The sequence below is a fragment of the Trichosurus vulpecula genome, chromosome 7, assembly GCF_011100635.1.
Source record: "Trichosurus vulpecula isolate mTriVul1 chromosome 7, mTriVul1.pri, whole genome shotgun sequence".
NCBI classification, from domain to species: domain Eukaryota; kingdom Metazoa; phylum Chordata; class Mammalia; order Diprotodontia; family Phalangeridae; genus Trichosurus; species Trichosurus vulpecula.
Window position 1 is genome coordinate 133,402,834 of NC_050579.1, and position 20,650 is coordinate 133,423,483.

At 39.4% G+C, this 20,650-nt stretch overlaps 1 protein-coding gene across 3 annotated transcripts in view; it reads left to right on the plus strand.

Annotated features, from left to right (window-relative positions):
- The first annotated feature begins 6,408 nt into the window (after nucleotides 1-6,408).
- Nucleotides 6,409-20,650, plus strand: part of PTPRK (protein tyrosine phosphatase receptor type K) — a 732,727-nt gene continuing 718,485 nt past the window's right edge. For all 3 annotated transcript variants that reach the window (XM_036768513.1, XM_036768511.1, XM_036768512.1), the window contains exon 1: nucleotides 6,409-6,759. In XM_036768513.1, coding sequence (XP_036624408.1) covers nucleotides 6,663-6,759 — 97 coding nt within the window. In that variant the 5' untranslated portion in view covers nucleotides 6,409-6,662. The remainder of the gene's footprint in view (nucleotides 6,760-20,650) is intronic.

Below are 20,650 nucleotides of genomic sequence, written 5' to 3' on the forward strand. Positions count from 1 at the left end.
GGGGTGCTACAAATATAATATTTTAAAAAAAGAAAGAAAGATGACAGGATCTACAAGGCTCCAAATGTGAAGCCACCCTCCACACTCCTCAGCCCTCCCCCCACCCCCACCCCATACTCTTTAGGAATAGGTGGAGGAGAGAAGGAGAGTAAACATTTAGGAGTTTCTGTTTCAACTTTGTAAATTATCCTTATGCTTTAACTTAGCATATGAATTCTTAAATCAGTAGAATTTTGATGAGCAAGTAAACTTCAGAAAAAACCTGGAAAGACTTATATGATCTGATGTTGAATGAAGGAAGCAGAACCAGGAGGATGTTATACACAGTAACAGACACATTGTATGATGACTAGCTTTCATAGACTTGGCTCTTCTAAGCAATACAATGATCCAAGAGAATTCCAAAAGACTCATGATGGAAAATGCTATCCACATCCAGAGAAAGAACTATGGAGTCTGAATACAGATGGAAGCATACTATTTGCTCTCTCTTTTTCTTTTGTTGCTTTGTTTTCTATCTTCTTTCTTGTGCTTCCTCCCATCGGTTCTAATACTTCTTTGCAACATGACTAATGTGAAAATATATTTATCATAAATGTATATTTTAAGAATGAATATTGTGGTGTCTTGTTTTGCTCCTACAGATGTTATTGAGAAATGGTTAACACTCCCAGGTTGTTGGAAGCTTGTGATAAGTTTGCATATCTTGTTTTGCAAGGATGGTGGTGGTTGAGCACATTCTGGCTCCAGGGGAACTAGAAAGGTTGGGACCTGACAACTGGCTGGAACTCAAGGGGTCATGCCATGGTTACAAGTGTCCTCACTACTGCAATGATAATGTAATTAACATTAGGCATATTAATGGATCCACCTTAAGGTGGAGCTTTCCACCATTTTCTAATCATGGGATGTATGATCTGGAAGGGGGAACATAATAAGGAGGGAATTTAGTAGAAGGATAAGGAAGACTGTAACCCTGACTCTGATGGAAGGAGTATGACTACACTAACAGTATTTAAGTTTATTCTTGCTTCTGTATTGGTGTGTGTGTTCTTTTAGAGCAGCACACCCATTTTCCCACAAGAAGTGTAATAAACACCTTCCTCTGCCCACTCTGCTTCTGAGTTCTTTCCATAAGAATGTTTCTATCATGTGGATCTTCCTGAGGGCTCACAACCAGGGAAGCAGTGGGCAGCGGCAGTTTGCCCAGGCTTATTCCTTGACCTTGGCTGGGAAGTCCTGTGATCTCCATAAGTGTATTTCTCACATATATGTAGAGCCTATATCAGATTGCAGGCTGTCTTGGGGAGGGAGGAGGAGAAGGAAGGGGAGAAAATTGAAAACTCAAAAGCTTATGGAAGTGAATGTTGAAAACTAAAGGAATAAATAAAATTTTTTTTAAAAAAAGAAAATGGAAGTTTTTAGATTGGAACAGATAATTCCAAATATTGGAGAAGAGACAGAATGAAAAAGATGAGATACCAAGGAGGAAGAGAAGGTATAGCTAAGTCATACACAGCTTGCAGGTCTGAGAAGGATTAATCCTGAAGAAAAAGAAGGATAAAAAAACAGAATATAACAAGAGATGGAGAAAATAGAAAATTGTGCCTGAGAAGCAACATTAGGGAAGGCCTGGTTTACACCATACCTTTACCTACCTCCACCTCCCCAAGGATTTCTCCCTCAGCACAGACCTACACGGGAATTTACTTTTAGCACCTTCTTTCCTCTCCAGTCTCACACCAGACACACATACACAGATAATCTAAAGGCTTGAAAAGCAGCTCTTCCTCACACAATGGTAGAGGGGACTCTGGCCTAGTGTAATCTGCACTCAGACTCTTTTTAGAATACACCTTGTATTCAAGGGAGCTGCAATTACAGAACTATTGTCATGGCAGCCTATGAGTAAGTTTTCAATAGCAAAGAGGATAACTTTTTTTCTTCTTTTTTTAAAGAGAATCTCTTTTACATCGAACAACCCTGCAACTTTGCCTAATGACTTGGTATTATAGAATTTGTTATTTGATTGTGGTGATAAGTTTTATTGGGGGGAGGGGAAGCAAAAAAAGGGAAGGGGGAAGGAAGTAGGTTGTGGGAAAAAGGGAAATGGGAATTGGGGAAATGTCTAGGATGACTAAGTAGAGACACATTCTATTTACCTGTCTGTGTTCACTGTGAAGCAAGATTCATTTTTAGTGACTGGACAAATAAAGCCTTACTGTTGGTTACAGAAGTGTAATTTAAGATTGACCAATGAAGAACCTATAGGTTATACAAGAAACCTATAAATGGGATTTTGCATGAATGGCAGCTGCAACATTGATAATGCTTCCTTTGGTGTTCTTTTCTTCTTCCCTGATCAAATTCATTCTTTTTCACTTTCAATTTGTAAGAAGAAACTAAGAATCTGGACTTTCTGTCTTTTTTCTCTTGATATATTGCTCAAAATTCATTATAGATGAGTACTATACTTAGTCTTATGGTTAAAGGGTGCTTGTTGGTCAGAGACGTTAAAGTGCCAACATGCTGCTGGGATGAATCTCTCTACTACTGAACCAAGGAAAGGGAATGCAAAGAATCCTGTAGTAATTTATGTCTGCATCTAAGTAACATGTTAAAAAATTATGATGGAGTTTGGTTCTAGTAAAGAGATGAGAAAATACAACTCCCTCCCTTCTTTATAGAAGTAGGTAACTAGGGTTTGGATCATTGCATATATTGTAAGCATCTAATAATATATTGATTTGTTTTGCTGAACTGCTTTGCCTCTCTCTTTAATTATTTTTGTTGTTAGAATGACTCATTGGTTTGTGGATAGGGGAGAGAAGTATTTAAAAATGAAGGTGATTTAAAAACAAAAGATATGACTAAAATTTTTTAAAAATAGACATACTAAATGAGTAATATGAAGGCTCTCAGGAGAGACACTTTACTAAAGTAGCTTAGACCCTAGGCCCAAATTCTTGTGTACTAAAGTCACCTGACTTACAGGAATCCGAAACTTAGAGCTGCCCAACCCCTTGTCAACTGCCACCTCAGCACAAGCTCTGCCAAATAAGGATAAAATGTTTTTTTTTTTATTGGCTTGCATTGGCTAAACTAGCATTTCCTTTTTCTCTGTGTCTGGGGTAGATTTCTGCACTTAGAATGTATGGCCAAACTCTAAGCCAATGAGGGTGAAGGTCAGTGGTGGGAGGAGGGTAAACATGCTAGGATATATAAGCATGCTTTACTTCCTATACTGCACCTTTCCTACTAGCTTGCTGCTGGTGGTGATGATGCCCTTTCTCTCAAGATCATAATGAAGAAGTTTTCTGTTTCTACCTTGAGAGACCTCTGACTCTTTTAATTAATTGCTGGCAAATGGTCTCACCCCACACACTAAGTCACAGGCACTCTTTTCTTGTTTTAGTTGCCCATTTCCCTTAAGCCAGTAAGGCAGCTTAACAAATTAAAACCTACCAGCAATATTAATTAGGGAATGGATGAATAATTTATGGTATAGGAGTATAATAGAATGTTATTTTACCATAAGAGAGGATGAAAGGCACAATTTCAGAGAAACCTGGGAAGGCTTGTAGGAACCTGTGCAAAGTGAAGTGAGCAGAACCAGGAGAACAATTTTACAACGACATTATAAAGACAAACAATTCTGAAAGACTTAAGAACTCTGATCAATGTAATGACCAACTATGATTCTATAGGACAGGAGAACTGATCATGAAACATGCTACCTATCTTCTGGCAGAGAGGTGGTGAAGTAAAGGCCCAGAGTAAGATATACATGTTTGGATATGGCCAATGTTGGAATTTGTTTTGCTTGACTAAGCATATTTGTTGCAAGTGGAGGTGGGAAGATGGGGATGCAGTTTCAAAAAGAAAGAAAAGGAAAGAAACAAAGACAGAAAGAGAAAGAAGGAAAGAAAAAAATATAGAGAAAGAAAACATGGATAAGAACATTGCTGAAGCATTTATGAAAGATTCATTTAATAGAATAGAAGTGAGAAGGAATCACAGATAAGCAAGATAGCTTTGAAAGTTACAGGCTGAATTTATTACATACTTAAAAAGAAAAACAAGCTATACATAGTAGTGACTCAGTTTCATATACAATCTTTTTCCTACCCTACTATGTGTATGCAAATGTTAATTTAGTTTGGTATTTGAATTCAGAATTTTAAAAACTGAAAAGAAAAAATCTATCTGCATGTGTATGACTTGTGCGTATGGCATTAAAATTTTTTTTCCTTTCCAAATCTCCGTTAAAATCTACAGGAAAATAAACCCACTGAAGCTACCAGGTAGCACTCACAATTGATTTGGGGATGCTCACTAGTCAGTACAAAATTTAGTTGTAAATGATGTCAAGAATGACCTTCTATCTGGTAGTGGTAGTGCTATGGGGTCAATGAGTTGGAAAAAAAAAAACAACCAACAAACAAAATACTGCATTTTACCCTGGGGAAGAATAATTAAGCTAAAGTGAATTGAAGTGTGTTAAGTTAGTATGCTTATAAGCCGTCTCTACAGCTCCAGATAATGTCTTATGAGGCTGCTTTTTCTTATCAAATTTTAGCTGAAAAATGTCTTTTTCTCTTGACTTTTTACTTATTCTTTTTTATCAATGTTACTTTGGTCTGTAGGTTCTGCCATTTACTTTATCTCTGATACTATTTAATTTGGTTAAAGGAAAGGTTCAGAGTATAAAATGTTAGGTAATAATAATAGAATTAATAGAATTTCAAGTTTTTCTTGACTTCTAAATGCCACATGTGTCTGAACATGTGAGGGAGGTCAATATATACCACCTCATTTTCTGTATTTCTATAAAACCAATTTAGGTCCATCAGAATATGAAATAAAACACTTAAAACTCTCTTCAATACATTTATGTACTTTTCTGCTATTTCCTTCCATACATAGCACCACTGAATTAATTCCACACTATACAGGTTTAGCATGAAAGCAAGTGATTATGGTATTCAGTGAAACACTTCAGGCTGCTAAAGAAGAGTAAACTGTCAAGTATTCTTATTATCATTCTGCAGTATCATTAGTCTCCATCTAGATGAAAGAAGCATCTTTGTAGGTGGAAAAATCTTCCCACTAGGTGTTTCTTGTGTTTTGAACAACCACTATACGATATTGTCAATGACTGGTAAGCCAGACTTTTTCAACGACTGCTGGTTTGGGGTCGGAGGTCCTGGTTTCAAAATCTGGCTCTGCCATTGATTATCTTTTTGACCTTGAGAAAGTCACAACTTATCTGGGTTTCCATTTCCTCCACTGTTAACCTTGTGATTGGACTAGATAACCTCTAAGATCCATTGCTACTCCTGCTACTTCCTTTTACACCTCTACAAGCTAGATCTACGTGAAAGAGGGTACTGTGCCTTCTTTGGACGGGGGAGAGTTGGAAGATTTCAAAACTTCTGTTTAAGGTAAATAATGTCTCATCATATCTGGCAAGTGCCAAAAGTGAGCCGAACAGAAAGGAGACAAATCAGCTTCCTATGCCATAAAAGTTGAGAGTTGGTTTGACACAGCACCATTCATTTATTATGCATTTCTAAGATGATATAAATAATGAATAAGGAGTTGAAGGGGGTGGGGTGGGGAGGTGGAGCATTCCCTCAAGTCTCCCTACTTTCCACCAAAAAACTGCTCCCAATCTGCTCTCTCCTTTCTCATCTCCGCCTCCTAGCTTCTATACAATCTTAGCTAAAACCCCACCTTCTATAAGAAGCTTTTCCCAATCTTGTTCAATACCAATTCCTTCCCTCAGTACTTATCTCCACTTTACCCAAAATTTATCTTGTTTGTACACAGTTGGTGGCGCGTTATCTCCACCCTCTGTTAGAATGGAAGCTCCTTGAGGGCAGGGGCTGTTTTGCCTTAGTATCGCCAGCGCTTAGCACAGTGTCTGGCACACAGTAGACCTTTAAGAAATGCTTCTTGACTGTCCAGTTGCCAAAGCAGGGTTACTTCTCGACCTCTTGAATCAGGAGGGCAGATGTTCAAGGACTCTTCTTTAGTCCAGCTACCGCTGTCGAGGTTAGAAAAGCCAGCTGCCATTTCTCTCCCCTTCTGCCTCCAATCCAACCGCGCCCCACAAACACAAGCGTTGATCCAGGCAGCCGAACAAAAGGGCTTGGGATTGCCGTTCAGACAGACGGACAGACAGACCCCTTAGACGGACGCGAGGACCGACGCTTCTGGACCGTGCCGCTTGGCCAGCATGCCGGGCTTTGGTCTCTCCGGCAGGAGGCGCGGGCGGCCGGGCAGCCTGGGCTCGGGAGTCCCACATTCCTGCGAAGTGTTTGAAAACGGAGGAGGAGACGTCACCCCGCGGGGCTCCTCCCCTCTCCCCTCAATCCCTCCCTCCCTCCGCCTTCCACCAAAGTAACTCTGGACTAACAAGAGTCGCCGCTGCCGCCGCGGAGCATGGAGAGCCGCCGCGGCCGCACCGGGACGAAGGTTGCCCCAGCTCCCCGGAGCTAGTTTGGAGTCTGCGAAAAAGCCCAAAGAAAGTGATCGCGGGGGGTGCTGCTGGAGGCCGGATTTCGGCCCGCGAGGTCTCGCCTCTCCGGGGTTCCACCGGAGGAGGGGGGGGGCGGTGTAATTTGCGAAGAGGCTGGAAAACTTCTCCCCAACTCAACATGGATACAGCGGCGTGGGCGCTGCCTCCTTTCGTGGCTCTCGTGCTCCTCGCCCCGTGGCCTTTCCCGGGAGCTGCCCGAGCCCAGTTCTCCGCAGGTAAGTTGTATAGTGGCGGCGCGTGTCTCTCTCCTTCCCCTCCTCCTTTCCCGACAGTGCTCTGGCAGGAGAGGCTTCCTTGGAGGGCTAGGGGAAGGGAGAGGGAAGAAGCCCCTGTGTCCCGGGTCCGGGAAAGGTGCTGGGAAGCCCTGGACTCTGCTCGAGTTTCTTGTTCTTGAGAACCGTGAAGCAGGAGAGGGGAGCCAGACAGGCACTTTACGTTCTGGTCACTTTCGTTATGCAAACCCATTGTTTCTTTTCGGACGGTTTCCCAGACCAGGGTTCAGGTCACTCATAGGTGGCAGCGTCTCGGTGTACTTGTGCTGGAGTGTGGCGGTTGCCTAGCCTTTCCTCCAGGGATTGTTAGCCGCCGAGTCCGGCTCGCTCTGGGTTAGTAGGGTAAGGGGGAGCAAAAGTACTCCGGACTTCTTCAAAGGATACTCTGTAGCTCTTGTTGATACTTGATATTTGTTCATTTAAAAAGAAAAAAATCACCCCCCCCCCGCGCCCCCCCCCCGGTAAGCCGGCCTCCTTATTGTGGCGGATCAAGTAATGTGCAGCTCCTTTCCCTGGCAGGTAGTGTTTGTCCCGGGAATGATCGAACCTGCCACTATTGTCTAACTTCTTTCTTCCCTTCCTCCTCCCTCTCCTGCCCCTCAGCAGCCTGCCTAGTAATGTTAAGCTACTCCTGTTCTTTGTATTGTTGATTTTCTTACCCAGTCTTAATGTGTGTGCGAAACATGACTTGAGGAAACAATAGTCATATTTCATGGAAGCCAGGTTTGGGCAAGGTTGAGCCCTCGCGTAAGTGGGGAGCTCGGCGTAGGTTTTAGGAATCCGGCTACTGCGCTGCTAAGGTCAACTGGAACCAGGCAGAAGGAGGATCAAGGTGATGGGGCGCGGGGGAGGGGGAAGGAACGGAATGAAATTCCTCTCGCCAGGAAGATAAACATATTAGCTCATAATTCAAGCCAAAGAGAGCCCTTGAACCCAGTCCCTTCCAACGGATCTGGTTCCTGCCCCCCTTCGCGTGCGACTGGCGCCTTCCCAAATAAAGTAACTTTTTGTCGGTTGCCTCCTGTGTCTCATCTGAAGCTTTGTGAGTTTCACCTGGTGGATGGCGGCGTGCAGTGGGGCTCTGTGGCTCCTACCCGCCAGTCCCAGCAACTTGGCTGGCCAGGCTCCCACAGCTCCACTTCGCTGGGAACTGCATCTGCTGCTTTGGTTGGTTGTGCAGATGGAGACACAGAGGTGGCCAAGTTATTATGGAGAAGATAGAGCGAGGAAGAAGCTTCACAGCTATCTAGGTTATCAGCATGTCTATTCTGGAGATGGATAATTAACTTAGTTTATAATTGGTGGTTTCCGCACGTGGTTGTGATTGTCCAGTTTTCTGGAAGGTGAAAAATCCTCAGCCTGAAGGTTTCACGAGTATGGCTTTATTTTCTCCTTCTCCCCTAACTGCGCGTCCCCCCCCCCCCAATCTATAAAGGGAATCAGGCTAGAAAAATTCAGGTAGTTCCATGTGCTGTGTATGCAGTGCAGTCAGGCAGAGATTATGAAATACAACGCTTGCAATAAAAACTGTTCTGAATGTTAGCCATGTAGGTGATATATGCAGAATGCATTTGCTGCCTGTGATGAATGATCTGATAATAGAATTTAATTCTCCTTATAGTAAACATTACTGCATGCATCTTTGACTTAGTATGACTATTAGTATTGGAGTTGTTCTTGATGTGTAAGGCATTCTATGCAGGCAAGTTGGAGGGAGTATTGATTTCTGCCACAGTGTTTGTCACTGCATTGAGTGCCTGAGCTGGAAAAGACAAGGAGTTTGTTAATTGAAAGTTTGAACTCCTGGCTAGTAGAGTGATTACACTACCTGTAGTCAAGAGTTGTAACCACTATTGTTACAACAGCTCAGGATACAGTCAGTAGTAAAGAAAACGAGCTTTCCTCCCCATCACACATTTCTTGTAGCATATAAATATTACTTTTTTCTTCAGAAGAATGCTTTTAAATCGAGAGAGGAGATTGTCTACTGTAAGCAGTAACGATATCTCTACATGATTTATCAGAGGGCTTCCTATAGAAGTTTTGAGATTAGTCAACCAACCCTAACATTATCCTAATTTTCTCTGTGGTGTCTTTTGCACCGAATATTTATTTATTTATTTAATTGTGAATTATATCTGAACTGCTTTCAAAAATAATACATTTTGAGTAATGCACTGTACATTGCTGTACTAAGGGGCAAATAAATGGTGGAACAGACCAGTTGAAGGCTGATTTGTCCAGGAGTTAAAAGACAGTGAAACTCATTAGATGTTTTCCATCAATATGTAGACTGAGTAGAGTCTGGGTATGACTGGATAATGATCTGGATAGAGTAATAATAAACATTTATCTGACCCCATCTGACCTGAGTAGATGTTCTTTTTGCTTTTCTGGTATTTTCCTTACCCTTTGTATCTTTTTGCAAGCTTTATCTTTATGAATAAAAGATGGAATAAGTTGTTTTATACAGTGAACTCCAACTAGTTGAGTAATTATGATAGGATATGCCTAGATGTTCTTTTCTGTTTAAGAAAAAAAAAGTTTGACGTTATATTGAACTAAACTAAAATGATGTGCTTCCTTAATGGATGTAATCTTCACAGGACTGTGCGACATAAGTTTTGTAAATAAAGAAAATTGCATCAGGTATGATACAAGATTGATTTACATATAATCTCCTACTTAATGTGAGTCTTTAAATGGCCCAGTTGTAGAAATTAAAAGTCTGTTTTGTTAAGAATGGCTTTAGTTGAGACTATTAGAAATTTGGTACGGCTTATTGTTAATATTAATTCCAAATTCTGTGTCAAGCTTGATGCAAAAACACAGATACTAGAAACATAGTAAGCATATTAGTTCGTGAGGTCTTTATGTCAATGTGGAGTTTTTGCCTATGGTGTTTTTTCTTTACTAGGTTTTTAAATGGTAGACCAGGCAATTCTTTTGGGAAGCCCTTTTAGAAAAGCACCTTATAGTTTGTAAAGTGCTCTACAGATGTAAGGTAGTATTAGTGTTATAAAGATTGCTTACTATTGTACGCATTTTAAATTATATACACAAGGGTCAACTTTCTACTTCAAGAAATTATAGTCTGTGGCTCATTTCAAACAAGTCTTGTTTTATGCAGTATACCCAGAAGGCAAGTGGAAGGTTTGATATTCAGCATTACTGCTGTGGAAGCTGCTGCCAGTCTATGCATTTTAAAACGTGATAGATTGTAAGTTTAAAGTTATTTAATATTGAAGAATTTTGTGATTGGTTGAAGTGTAGACATGCTATAAATGAAGCTCATTTTAAATAGACCTTCGTGTCAAGCTCAAATGAACACACACTCTCATTTTTCCATATTTCACTTAAAACAGCAACACCTGTTTCATAGTTAGGGAAACTGATGTGTAATGAAGTTAAGTGACTTGTTGAGATTATTCAGTGAATCAAGGATGAATCTGTACATAGAAACCACATCTCCTCACATTAGGTTCCGTAGCGTAGTGATTTTTGTGGACAGAAGAAGCAGTGTCCTGGATGATCATAAACCTAAGCAGTCATAAGAGCTCAGGTCTTAATCATATCTGTCCACTTACTGACCCTGGGCAAGTTACTTGCTCTCCCTGTACCTTACTTTCCTTATCTGTTAAATGGATCCAATACAGGGTTGTTGTTAAGTATCAAATTAGTAAAGTGCTGTGTACTATCTATAAAGTGCTACAGAATTGCAAAATCATATATTTTTAGAAATGATCAAATGAGTAGAACCTAAATGTCACCAGGTGTCACTCGGCATGGGAAATAATTTTTTTCTGTCTTTCACCTTCAACTAGTTGTTGCTTTTAGTCAGTATTACCCACAAGCACCCATACAGACTAGAGCACAATTTTTGTCATTTCTAAGAAAGAGATTGGTATTCTTTTATACCTACTAGCCTTGTGCAAATCACTACTTGTGCTGAGCAAGTAGGTGAGTGTTCTATTGACATTTTAAATATTCTACTAAAGCTGAATATATTTTACAAGTCAATTTCTTTTAGTAATTTTTATTCTGAATTCCTGTCGGTTCAGTTTTCAGTATTAGTGTCCAGCATAACATGCAGTATTTTAGATGCAGTCTTATCAGTGTCCTAGAGAGGGACCATTGTCTCTCTAGTGTGATGTATGTCTTTGCATGCAGCTCAAGATACTACTTTGAGTATAGCTTCATGTCATACTACAAGGCAAATATGCATCCAGTTTTCTTCTAGTTCTTGCATCTCATTTTAGCCATCCCGCCTCTAAGTGTTGCATTTTTGTGCTGTTATCTTACCCTGTTTTATATGTAAAAACAAACATAAAAATCTTTATCTTACAGTTCGCCTTTGTTTTAATTTTCTGCACATCTAGTAACACTCTTCAGTGCATTAATTTTGTAAAATCAAAACAAATGTCAACAAAGGTGCTAGCACAGGATGTTTCCTGGGAATGGCTCATATACCAACTCTCAACTCTCCACATGCTTTATGTGACAGAAATTTCATTTGTTGATTTTCTCAGTCCATGTAAAACCTCATTTTGTGTCTGGCCTAACCAGATGGGGACAAACAGATCTGGCTGGTGCTGGGGCATTAGCATGTATGGTGCTGACAGCTCTTCTTTCTCTCTTATTAAGTGTACGTTAGGGTGACAAAAAACCGTTGTCTTATGTTGGGACCAAGAAAACTTCTGGTCCTGGGCACATTTTTTTTAACTGAAAATGAGACTCACTTACATCCATTTACTAATGCCAGTCATGTTCCCATTGAACTTTATGTCTCAATTTCTGTCACATTACACTTGGTTTATCAACTTTTACATGCATAGCCACCATGTGGTAGTTATATTTAGGGAAACTTGCTTTGTTGCTTAGTAATATTTTTAGTCCCAGTATCCTCCTGGGTTATTGAAAGTATTAGTAAATGCATAAGGACTAAGTAATATTTACTATGATTTGAAGCCATAGAAAAGCTTGACCAAGTTTATAAAAACATGGATTTGACTTGAAAAAGACCTTAGAGATTATTCATGTTTTGGGTGTTGTATTTTGTTTTCCTGTTCCTATTCCCCTTGCTTGCTCTTCAGGGGGTGGCAAGAAAGAGGAATGCAGGAAGGCTGACAGACAGGAAACAACCTAGAGAATTTATAGATTCTTCTATTTTGTTGTTGTTTGTAAAGTACAAATAAAAAAAAAATGGAATTCTTTAAGGAGAGGTGTTTAGATGGTCTTTTACTTTTTATTTTCATAATGAGGGAAGAATCCTATGTTTATCTCTTTAAAAGCTACACCTCATTCATTCAGTAAATCAAAAATTTCCTCTTAGATAGACCTTGTCCTAAGGTTAGATCCATTCCACCAGCTTTCATTTCTAAGATTCTTCTTGCTCTCCCTTTTCCTTCTCCCCCTGCCCCATGTTGTCTTATTTTGTTACTACACCATATATTACTTTTCCTTTTGTCTAAAAATATTGTAGTGCTTTTTATCACTGCATATTCTTCATTAAACCACATGCTAGATGTCACCATTATGAAAATTCTATTCGTAAAATTATGGTGTTTTATGTTTCATATCAAAATACAAATCAACGTAATAGATTAACATTGGTATCATTGACTTTTGAACTTTGTGTCTTCTGATCTTTTGCTTTTCACAGAATAACTATTTATTTGTATTTCATGCAGGGAGGAAAAACATGGAATCAGTTGTTAAAATCCTTTATTAAAAAGGTAGCTTGAAAAAAATTCTACTTGTTGAAGCAAATAATTTCAAAATATTCTTTGGAAAACTTTATTGCTTTGTTTGAATATTTATTATGTTCATTAAGCAGTCCTTAAGAAATCTGATTCTGGAGATATTCAGAGACCAAAAATCCATTTCCTGATTTTTTTTTTTTTGCAGGAAGTGGTCTAAAGAAAATGGGATTTCTTTAATGTAAAATGGTTTGATAGCTACATAAATAGCTTTCCTACTACCATGTTGAGCATGTTGGTGGGTGTGGTACCTTCATTTTCCTTTAACATTTTAGTAAAGTGCTTGAGCAATTATTTTGATTTATAGTCAGTTTTTCCAGTATTGGAAATAAAACTTGTGTGATGAATTGTTTTTAAAAAAAGATTGTCGCCTTCTCTTCTGTTCAAGTGCTAAGATTCTGGGGAAAAAAAAAACAAGCCTTGGGATATAAGCATCATAGGGGCTGAATTGTGGAACATTGCCATTAATCCACTTACACTGAGCTGAATTTTTTGGCATTCTTCATTGCCTGTTGGTAATCCAGAAAAAAAAAACCAGAAGTGTCTCATTTTGTCACTTGTAATTGTTATAGGAACAAATTTAGCAGTTTGAAGTGAAATAATCCATGTTTTTTTATTGCTATTACTTCAGAATAGTTAAAGGAGCTGATAGAGAGGGTATTTGTAATTTGGAGGCATCCTAGGGTGGTGGAATGCTACCTGGGTCCATAAGGAGAGCCCCTGGTTCCCCTACTTCCTATCTGAATGGCCACAGTCCAGTGAATTCATTTCTTTGGGCCTTTGCTGATCTTTTAAATGGAGAGCCTTTACAGCTCTCCACCTGGAATCCGGGTTCTAGTAAGATTGTCATTGCAGCATGTTTTCTTATCAAGAAAAAATCAATTAGAAATAAATCCAAACAGAAATTACATACTCTCATTTAATTGTTAGAATTTACCTTTCAGTAGTCATTATTCTATTATGTGGGACATGAGTTAGCTAAGTTAATTAGGTGTATAAAACATTTTTTTTTTTGTTTTTCAGTTGTGTCTGACTCTGTCACCCCATTTGGAGTTTTCTTGGCAAAGGTACTTGAGTAGTTTGCCATTTCCTTCTCCAGCTCCTTTTAGAGATGAGGAAACTAAGGCAAACAGGGTTAAGTGACTTGCCCAGGGTCACACAGCTAGTAAATGTCTAAAGCCAGATTTGAGCTCAGGAAGAGGGGTCTCTGACTCCAGGCCCAGCATTATTCACTTCAGCACCTAGCTGCCCTATAAATTATTTTACTTGAGGGATAATATGTGATCATAGGATTCATAGCTGGAAAGGACCTTGGAGATTACTTAACTGAACCCTTTCATTTTATAGGTGGGGAAGTTGAAGCTCAGAAAGATGGAGTACTCGTCTTTGCCAAGAAGATGTCGAATAATAATTACTTAAGGCCTTTCCATGCATGATACCTGATTTGTATCAGCACATCCTGGTAGAGAGGTAGTATATAATACTATAGTGGATACAAAGAAGTCAGAAAGATTTGAGTTTCAGATCTACCTGTCTGGTCTCTGTGTGACCAGGCTCCGAGACCCTGGGCAAGTCACCTAACCTCTTGTCCTCAGGCAGCTCTCTCAGATTTTAAGTTGCAGGACATTTGTCGAATCTGCAGTGGTTGGGAAGATTTACTCTCCTGGAGTGTCCTAAGTAAAGGAGATCACAGTTTAGGACTCCCCCCTAAAATCCCTGCACAGCTTATTTGAAGGTAAGGTAATTATTTCCCCCATTTTGCAGATGAAAAGACTGAGCTGTTAACAGGACTCTATGTACATTATGATTTATAAGTTAAGCTTTTGAGGTTAAAAGAATCTTTGGAGACTAAATATAAATATAAGCTCACCCTTTCCCCACCCCTCATTCTGCAAAAAAGCAGCTGCTAATGGGCCTCCCCTAAAGCCCATTCTTGTGTTGCTTTGCAGAGTAGCAGCTGACAGGCCACAGAAATTCCCCCAAGTCAGAGTGGAGCAGTGGGATAATGTACAGCTGTTTAAGCAGCAGCCTGGGTAAATGAAGTTCCTTGACTCAGTTTGAACAAACTGACTCATCGAACAAACGCATATTTAGATCCTGTCAACCTCCCAAATCTACCTACTTCCTATTGAATCACCTAGTGATTTCCTTCCTGTCTGTGCCCTCACCAGAACTACAAAATGTTCCAGGGTATGGGCTGTACACCGAGTCTGCTTGAAAAGATTTGCCATGATGAATTAATTGATGACTGAAACATGAATGTGATTGTTGCTTTTTTTTTAAACAGAGAATATTTACCTATTGATAGCTTACCTGTTCAGATATATTAAAGCAAATGCAAATTCAGGGGCCAGAAAGAAGAAAGTTGCTTTTAATGGGAATGGAAAGCTTGTGGGGCTGCACTTCACTGTTGTTGTTGGACTGAGTATAGCAAGGGAAGGTTCCTAGGAGAGGAGAGGAGAGAGGTAGGGAGTAGAAAGGTGGGGGGAGGAAGGGGGGGGAAAGGGAGAACAGAGGTGGGGAGGGGAAGGAGGAGAGTGGAGGGGAGAAAAGGAAGGGAGAAGAGAATTGGAAAAGAAAAGAGGAGGGGAGGGGAGGAGAGAGATGGGGAGGGGAGGAGAGAGATGAGGAGGAGAAAGGAGAAGTGAGAGGAGGACAGAGGAGAAGAGATAGAACATAGATGAGGGGAGAGGAGAGGAAATGATAAGAGATAAGGGAGAGGAGGGAAGGGAATTGAAGGGGAAGGGAGAGAAAAGAACAGAGGAGAGGAAAGAAAGGGAGGAGAGGAGAGAGAAGAGAAGAGGAGGAGGGGAGAGGAGAGAAGAGGGAAGAGAAGGACAAGGGAAGGAGAGAGGAGAGAAGAGGAAAAGAGAAAAGAAAGGGAGGGGGAGGGGAGGAGAGGATGGGAGGGGAGATGTATATGGAAATGTCATAAGTGATATAAAAACAAAAGTCATCAATTAAAAATAAAAAGAGTAAGATATCTGATTCCTAAGAACCAAGAGCAGTACAAGATTGAATTGGACTTAGCACATGTTTGTTAGTAACATTGATATTAGAAGCTTAAAATACAATAAATGGTATTTGTTTAAATGTTGCCAATAGCAATTATATTTTCCTGTAGATTCTTAGTCTTAGATGGAAACTTAGAATCTTTTTTGCAACCACTAACCCCCCCCCCCCCCCCCCCCCCCCCCCCCCGCCCCAAGAATCCCAGCTCCACTGTCCTAGATGATAGTTCTTCTCTTCTGGATGCATTTTAAGAATGTTTGTAAAGAGAATACTTTCTTCAGGGGGCAGTCATTTAATAAGTGAGAGTTCACACTTAGAGCATATTAAATATTACTAGTATTTTCGTTGCTTTCCGTTCTCCACATTTAAAAAAAAAAAACTTAAAAAAACCATGAGATCCTTGTCAGTTTTCTCAAAAGAGAAATTATGATGCCATATACACCGTACAGTATTGGTGTCAAAACATAATTTTACTTGAATTAGATAGCTTAGTTTGGCATTCTTTTAGAAATGGATTTTCCCAGAAGACCTAATTGCCTTCTTATTAATGAGCCTGTAAGTGTTTTTCTTGATTCATTTACTATTCTAAGTGTGTCTACTTTTCCTGGCTGTTTCTGCAGTGAAGTCTCTGATTAAATCATGACTGCTGTATTTGTTTTTTACTGCTCACCAGTAATTCAGAAAATATCGAAAGAATGGTAAGGTTGTGACAGAGGCTAATGAAAAACAAGAAGGGTAAATTAATGTTAATCTCTCGTGCTCAGGCATAACGTGGTAGCTTACATGGGTATGAGGCTTTTTTTATATAAACTGTGGTAGGAGCTGGAGGGGGGCAGGCTCTGTGTCATTATGGAATTATTCTTTGCATACATTTTAGTCTGCTCTCATTGTTACCTTTAAAATGAAAATCCTAGAAAACCACACTTTTCAGAAGTGATAATTCTGTTCATTTCTTCTTAAAATGCTGGGGCCCACCCAAGCCACTCACTTTTTCTTTTATTTCTTCTCTCCCTCTAACATATTTGTTTCTATGCACTCATAGAAGGGTTATTTTATAATGTAACTCAGAAGAATGTACTCAGTTAATACTAATGTAGGACAGACAAAATCTGACTTGTATAAAACCCAATTGTGTTCCATTTTGGTATCTTGGAGCAGCTAGATGGCACAGTGGGTACAGTGCCAGGCCTGGATTCAGGAAAACTTACCTTCCTGAGTCAAATCTGGCCTCAGACACTAGCTGTGTGACCCTGGGCAAGTCACTTAACCCTGCTTGCCTCACTTTTCTTCATCTGCAAAATGAGCTGGAGAAGGAAATGGCAAACCACTCTAGTGTGTTTGCCCAGAAAATATCAAATGGGGTCAAAAAGAGTTGGATATGACTGAAATGACTGAACAACAATTGGTATTTTTAGTAAACAAAAAGCAACCAAAGTGATGAAAACAAGGAAGTGATAATAAAAATAAATAAGGCAAAAGGAAATTAACATAGAAATGTAAAAGTACTTTCACTGTGCCTTTATTGTTGAAGAAACTGAGACCGACAGTGGTTAAGTGACTTGCCTAGGGCCACATAGCTGAGGCTGGATTTGAATTTGGGTTTTCCTTACTCCAGACCCCACCCTATAATATAGTGTGTCCACATAGCTGCCATTATGATTTATGATGTAATACTTTCAACTAGTCTACATATTCATGAAAAAAGCTTATTTTGTGTAGAAAAGTTTTTAACGTATTTTTTTTTCTTCCATTTGAGTGAAAATCTAGTTAACCTATAATGTAATCCCTTTTTAAAACTGAAGTTCTGTAGTCAAGTACAGGAGAGTTTGTAAGTTTACTAACTGTTGTGCAAAATTACAGAGATAAAGAAGACTGACCACAGAGTTGTTTATAAGGACATTGAATGGTAAACAGAATGCTGTTCCATCATAAATTTAGTTCTAGCAAGGCCCTAGACCTCAAAATTAACGTTAGTAATGCTATTACTAATAATTTCTTATCTACCGTTGGCTTTAAAAATAATTTTGAGAAAATGTTAGTAAATTTTAGCTACCTGGGATTTCATTGATAGGGGATGCTTCATTGACTGGGAACAGATTGCAACCCCTTCCACACATTAGTATGCATTCTTAAACAAGTTCTATGGCCCCAAATTTCAAAACCTGGAAGCTGACCTCTAGTAATGCCAGTAAGATGACAGCCCAATCCCTAGAAGTCTTTTTTGCATCTTAGGATTTGGTGAAGAGTTAGGCTTCATGGGCATTACCATGAAGAATCCAGTGTCACAATGAGGTATCTGAGCATGACTAGCGGGGAAGTAAACAGAATAACATCCTTCTGTCCTTCAGTGATCTCGTAGGTGTGGGTATCCCTTCAGTTCACCCCCTTTTCAACCCATCTGCTTATTCTCATCCTCTGAAATTGTTGTACATGTATTTCCATAAAGCCTCTATAGAAGATATACCTGATATACTGGGCCTGTTTCTAATGCTTTTAGTATTTTGGGTGTATCAGTCCTCTGCTCAGGCCGTGAATCCCTTGCTTTTCTCTCTTACTATATGATTGACCCACCTCCTTTTTCAGATAAACATGCTTGATGTTGTCTTTTATGCCAATTTTTGTGCTCAACTCATTACGGATAAGATGCTAGTCAACTCACAGCCATTAATTTTATCTATAGACAATTCCAAGATTGTTTCTGTGATATACAGATATTGGGTATCCCTGGAAAAAACATTGGTATTTTGAAAAAGGCCACAGTATATATTTTGTGTATAATGGTCCTTTCTCTTTGTCTTTGGTTTGTTTGGGAGATTAGTGGATTTGAATTTAAAGGTTTATAATAGGATTACATTTACAAGCTAATTCAGAGGAACATGTGCAGTCAATCTATAATATAGCCGAAATGCTATAAATTTGGATTAAAAGTCACCAATCTTCCCAGGCTTCCATTTCCTCAGCTGTAAAATGAGGAGGTTGTATGTGATGGCTTCTGAGGTCCCTTCTAGCTTTAGATCTGTAATTTTAATTATTAGTGCTGTTGCAATATTAGTAATTAAAATAAGAAGCAGTAAACATATTAAAAAATTTCAATGCTGTTGCTGGAGTAAAAGCAGGTTTAATTTACAGAAGAATGAGGGGGAGTAGATTGAATCTTTAATGGAAATTCTGAAAGGGATCTTTGCTGTACTTTGAAGAGCTTTAGAGATTGAGGGTAGTGATTCTTACGTCTAATTTCATTTTACATTTCAGGATTTTCCTTTTCTTGTGACAGGGATATTCCTGGTGCTGCTTTTATTATCAGCCTTAAGATGGGAGGTATCTATAGTCTAATCTGATTTTACAGGTGAAGAAATTGAGGCACTGCAAAGTTGTGGCTTGCTCATGGTCAGACTGGGAATGAGTGGCTGAGCTGGGATTTGACCTAGGTTTTCTGATGCCACAGCCAGGCAATTTACGCTGCACACACTGCCTTTAAGGCTCATTTGCTGGCTCTCATATGAAATAAAGGCAGGAAAAGAAGATTTTCTTAGAGTAACAGTTGTAAGAGACAGAATGACAGAGGAATATTATTGCTATTATAATAAACTATATTAATAAGTAATTAAAATAATGCTGCTTTATATTTGTACAGCATTTTGTGATTTAATAAGGGCTTTAATATACATAGGTTGTGCAGTAGATAGCGTGTGGGCCCTGGAGTCAGGAGGACTGTGTTCAAATGTGACCTCCCAAAGTTACTAGCTGTGTGATGCTGGTCAAGTCACTTACCCCTGTTTGCCTCAGTTTCTTCATCTACAAAATGAGCTGGAGAAGGAAATGGCAAATCACTCCAATATTTTTGCCAAGAAATCTCCAAATGGGGCATAAAGAGTTGGACATGACTGAAATGACTAACCAACAACAATCATTTGATCCCTCAAATGGTTCTATGGAGAAACAAGTCAGAGAGCAAAGACTAGGCCTGCAAAATGGTGACTTTCTTCATGTCACAGAGCTAGTGACAGACGGAACCAGGGATGGAAGACTTATGTACAGTGGTCTTTACATTGTTCCACATTTTCACCTCCAAAGAGAATATGTTTGTATGAAAGAGTTTGAGTCTGAACTAAGTTAAAAAGGAAAGATGGTTGGTGCATAGCCTGGCCCTTGGGAGAGTCTGGGGCCTCCCTTCCCAAACTCCCTCCAAAAAGGAAAAGATGGTTAGTGAACTTTATCTGCTATGGGTAAAAGGGGCTATAGATCCCTTGGTTACTATTCAGGGAGTGAATTGGCCTTGGGATAAGTAGAGTAAGTGGTTAAGTCATATACAGTTGACTGAATATAAAAACCAGTGTTTATAACTGAGGGAATATCTTACAGGTGTTTCTTTTTAAGATCTAACTCAAAGTGTGTTTGGAGTGTTCATGGGATGTGGAATGGAGTAGATAAAGAGTTCTGGACTGGAAGTCAGGGGATTTGAATTGAAATCCCACCTCTGAGACTAGCTGTGTGACATCAGGCATGTCACTTTAACCTCCCAGAGCTTCAGTTTTCCTGTCTGTAAAGTGGGGGTAGTAATGCTCATGCATAGTAACCTCAGAGAGTTGTGAGAAAAGTAAACTCTTTTGAATACTACATAAATGTGTGATGTTTGGTAAATGTTTTTACTGTTTTCCTCATTGACTGGCCTGGGTAGTTTAAAAGGCGTAAAGTAGAGAATAAAAGTTGGATTAATTTAACAGTGATGTGGAAAATGAGAACTGAAGTTTTTATTTTTTTTTTAGCTCTGTTTTAGACATTTAGATGATGAAGTTTCTATTGTTTCAGGGTCCAAAATTTTGGCAAAGATTATCTTGGTAGCTTTAATGAAAGATTGAAACAGTAGCACAAGAAAATTCTGTCTTATTCCAGTGGTCTTAATGTGGTGTTAAACCTGAGGTGATTAAAGCTAAGGATCTTCAGTTACATGGCCATAAAGGCATTTAGTTTGAGAAAAAAATTTATTATCCTTTTACTTTGCATATGAAAATCATAGCATCACTGGTCATAGATCTACAGCTGAGAGAGTCCTCAGAAGATAT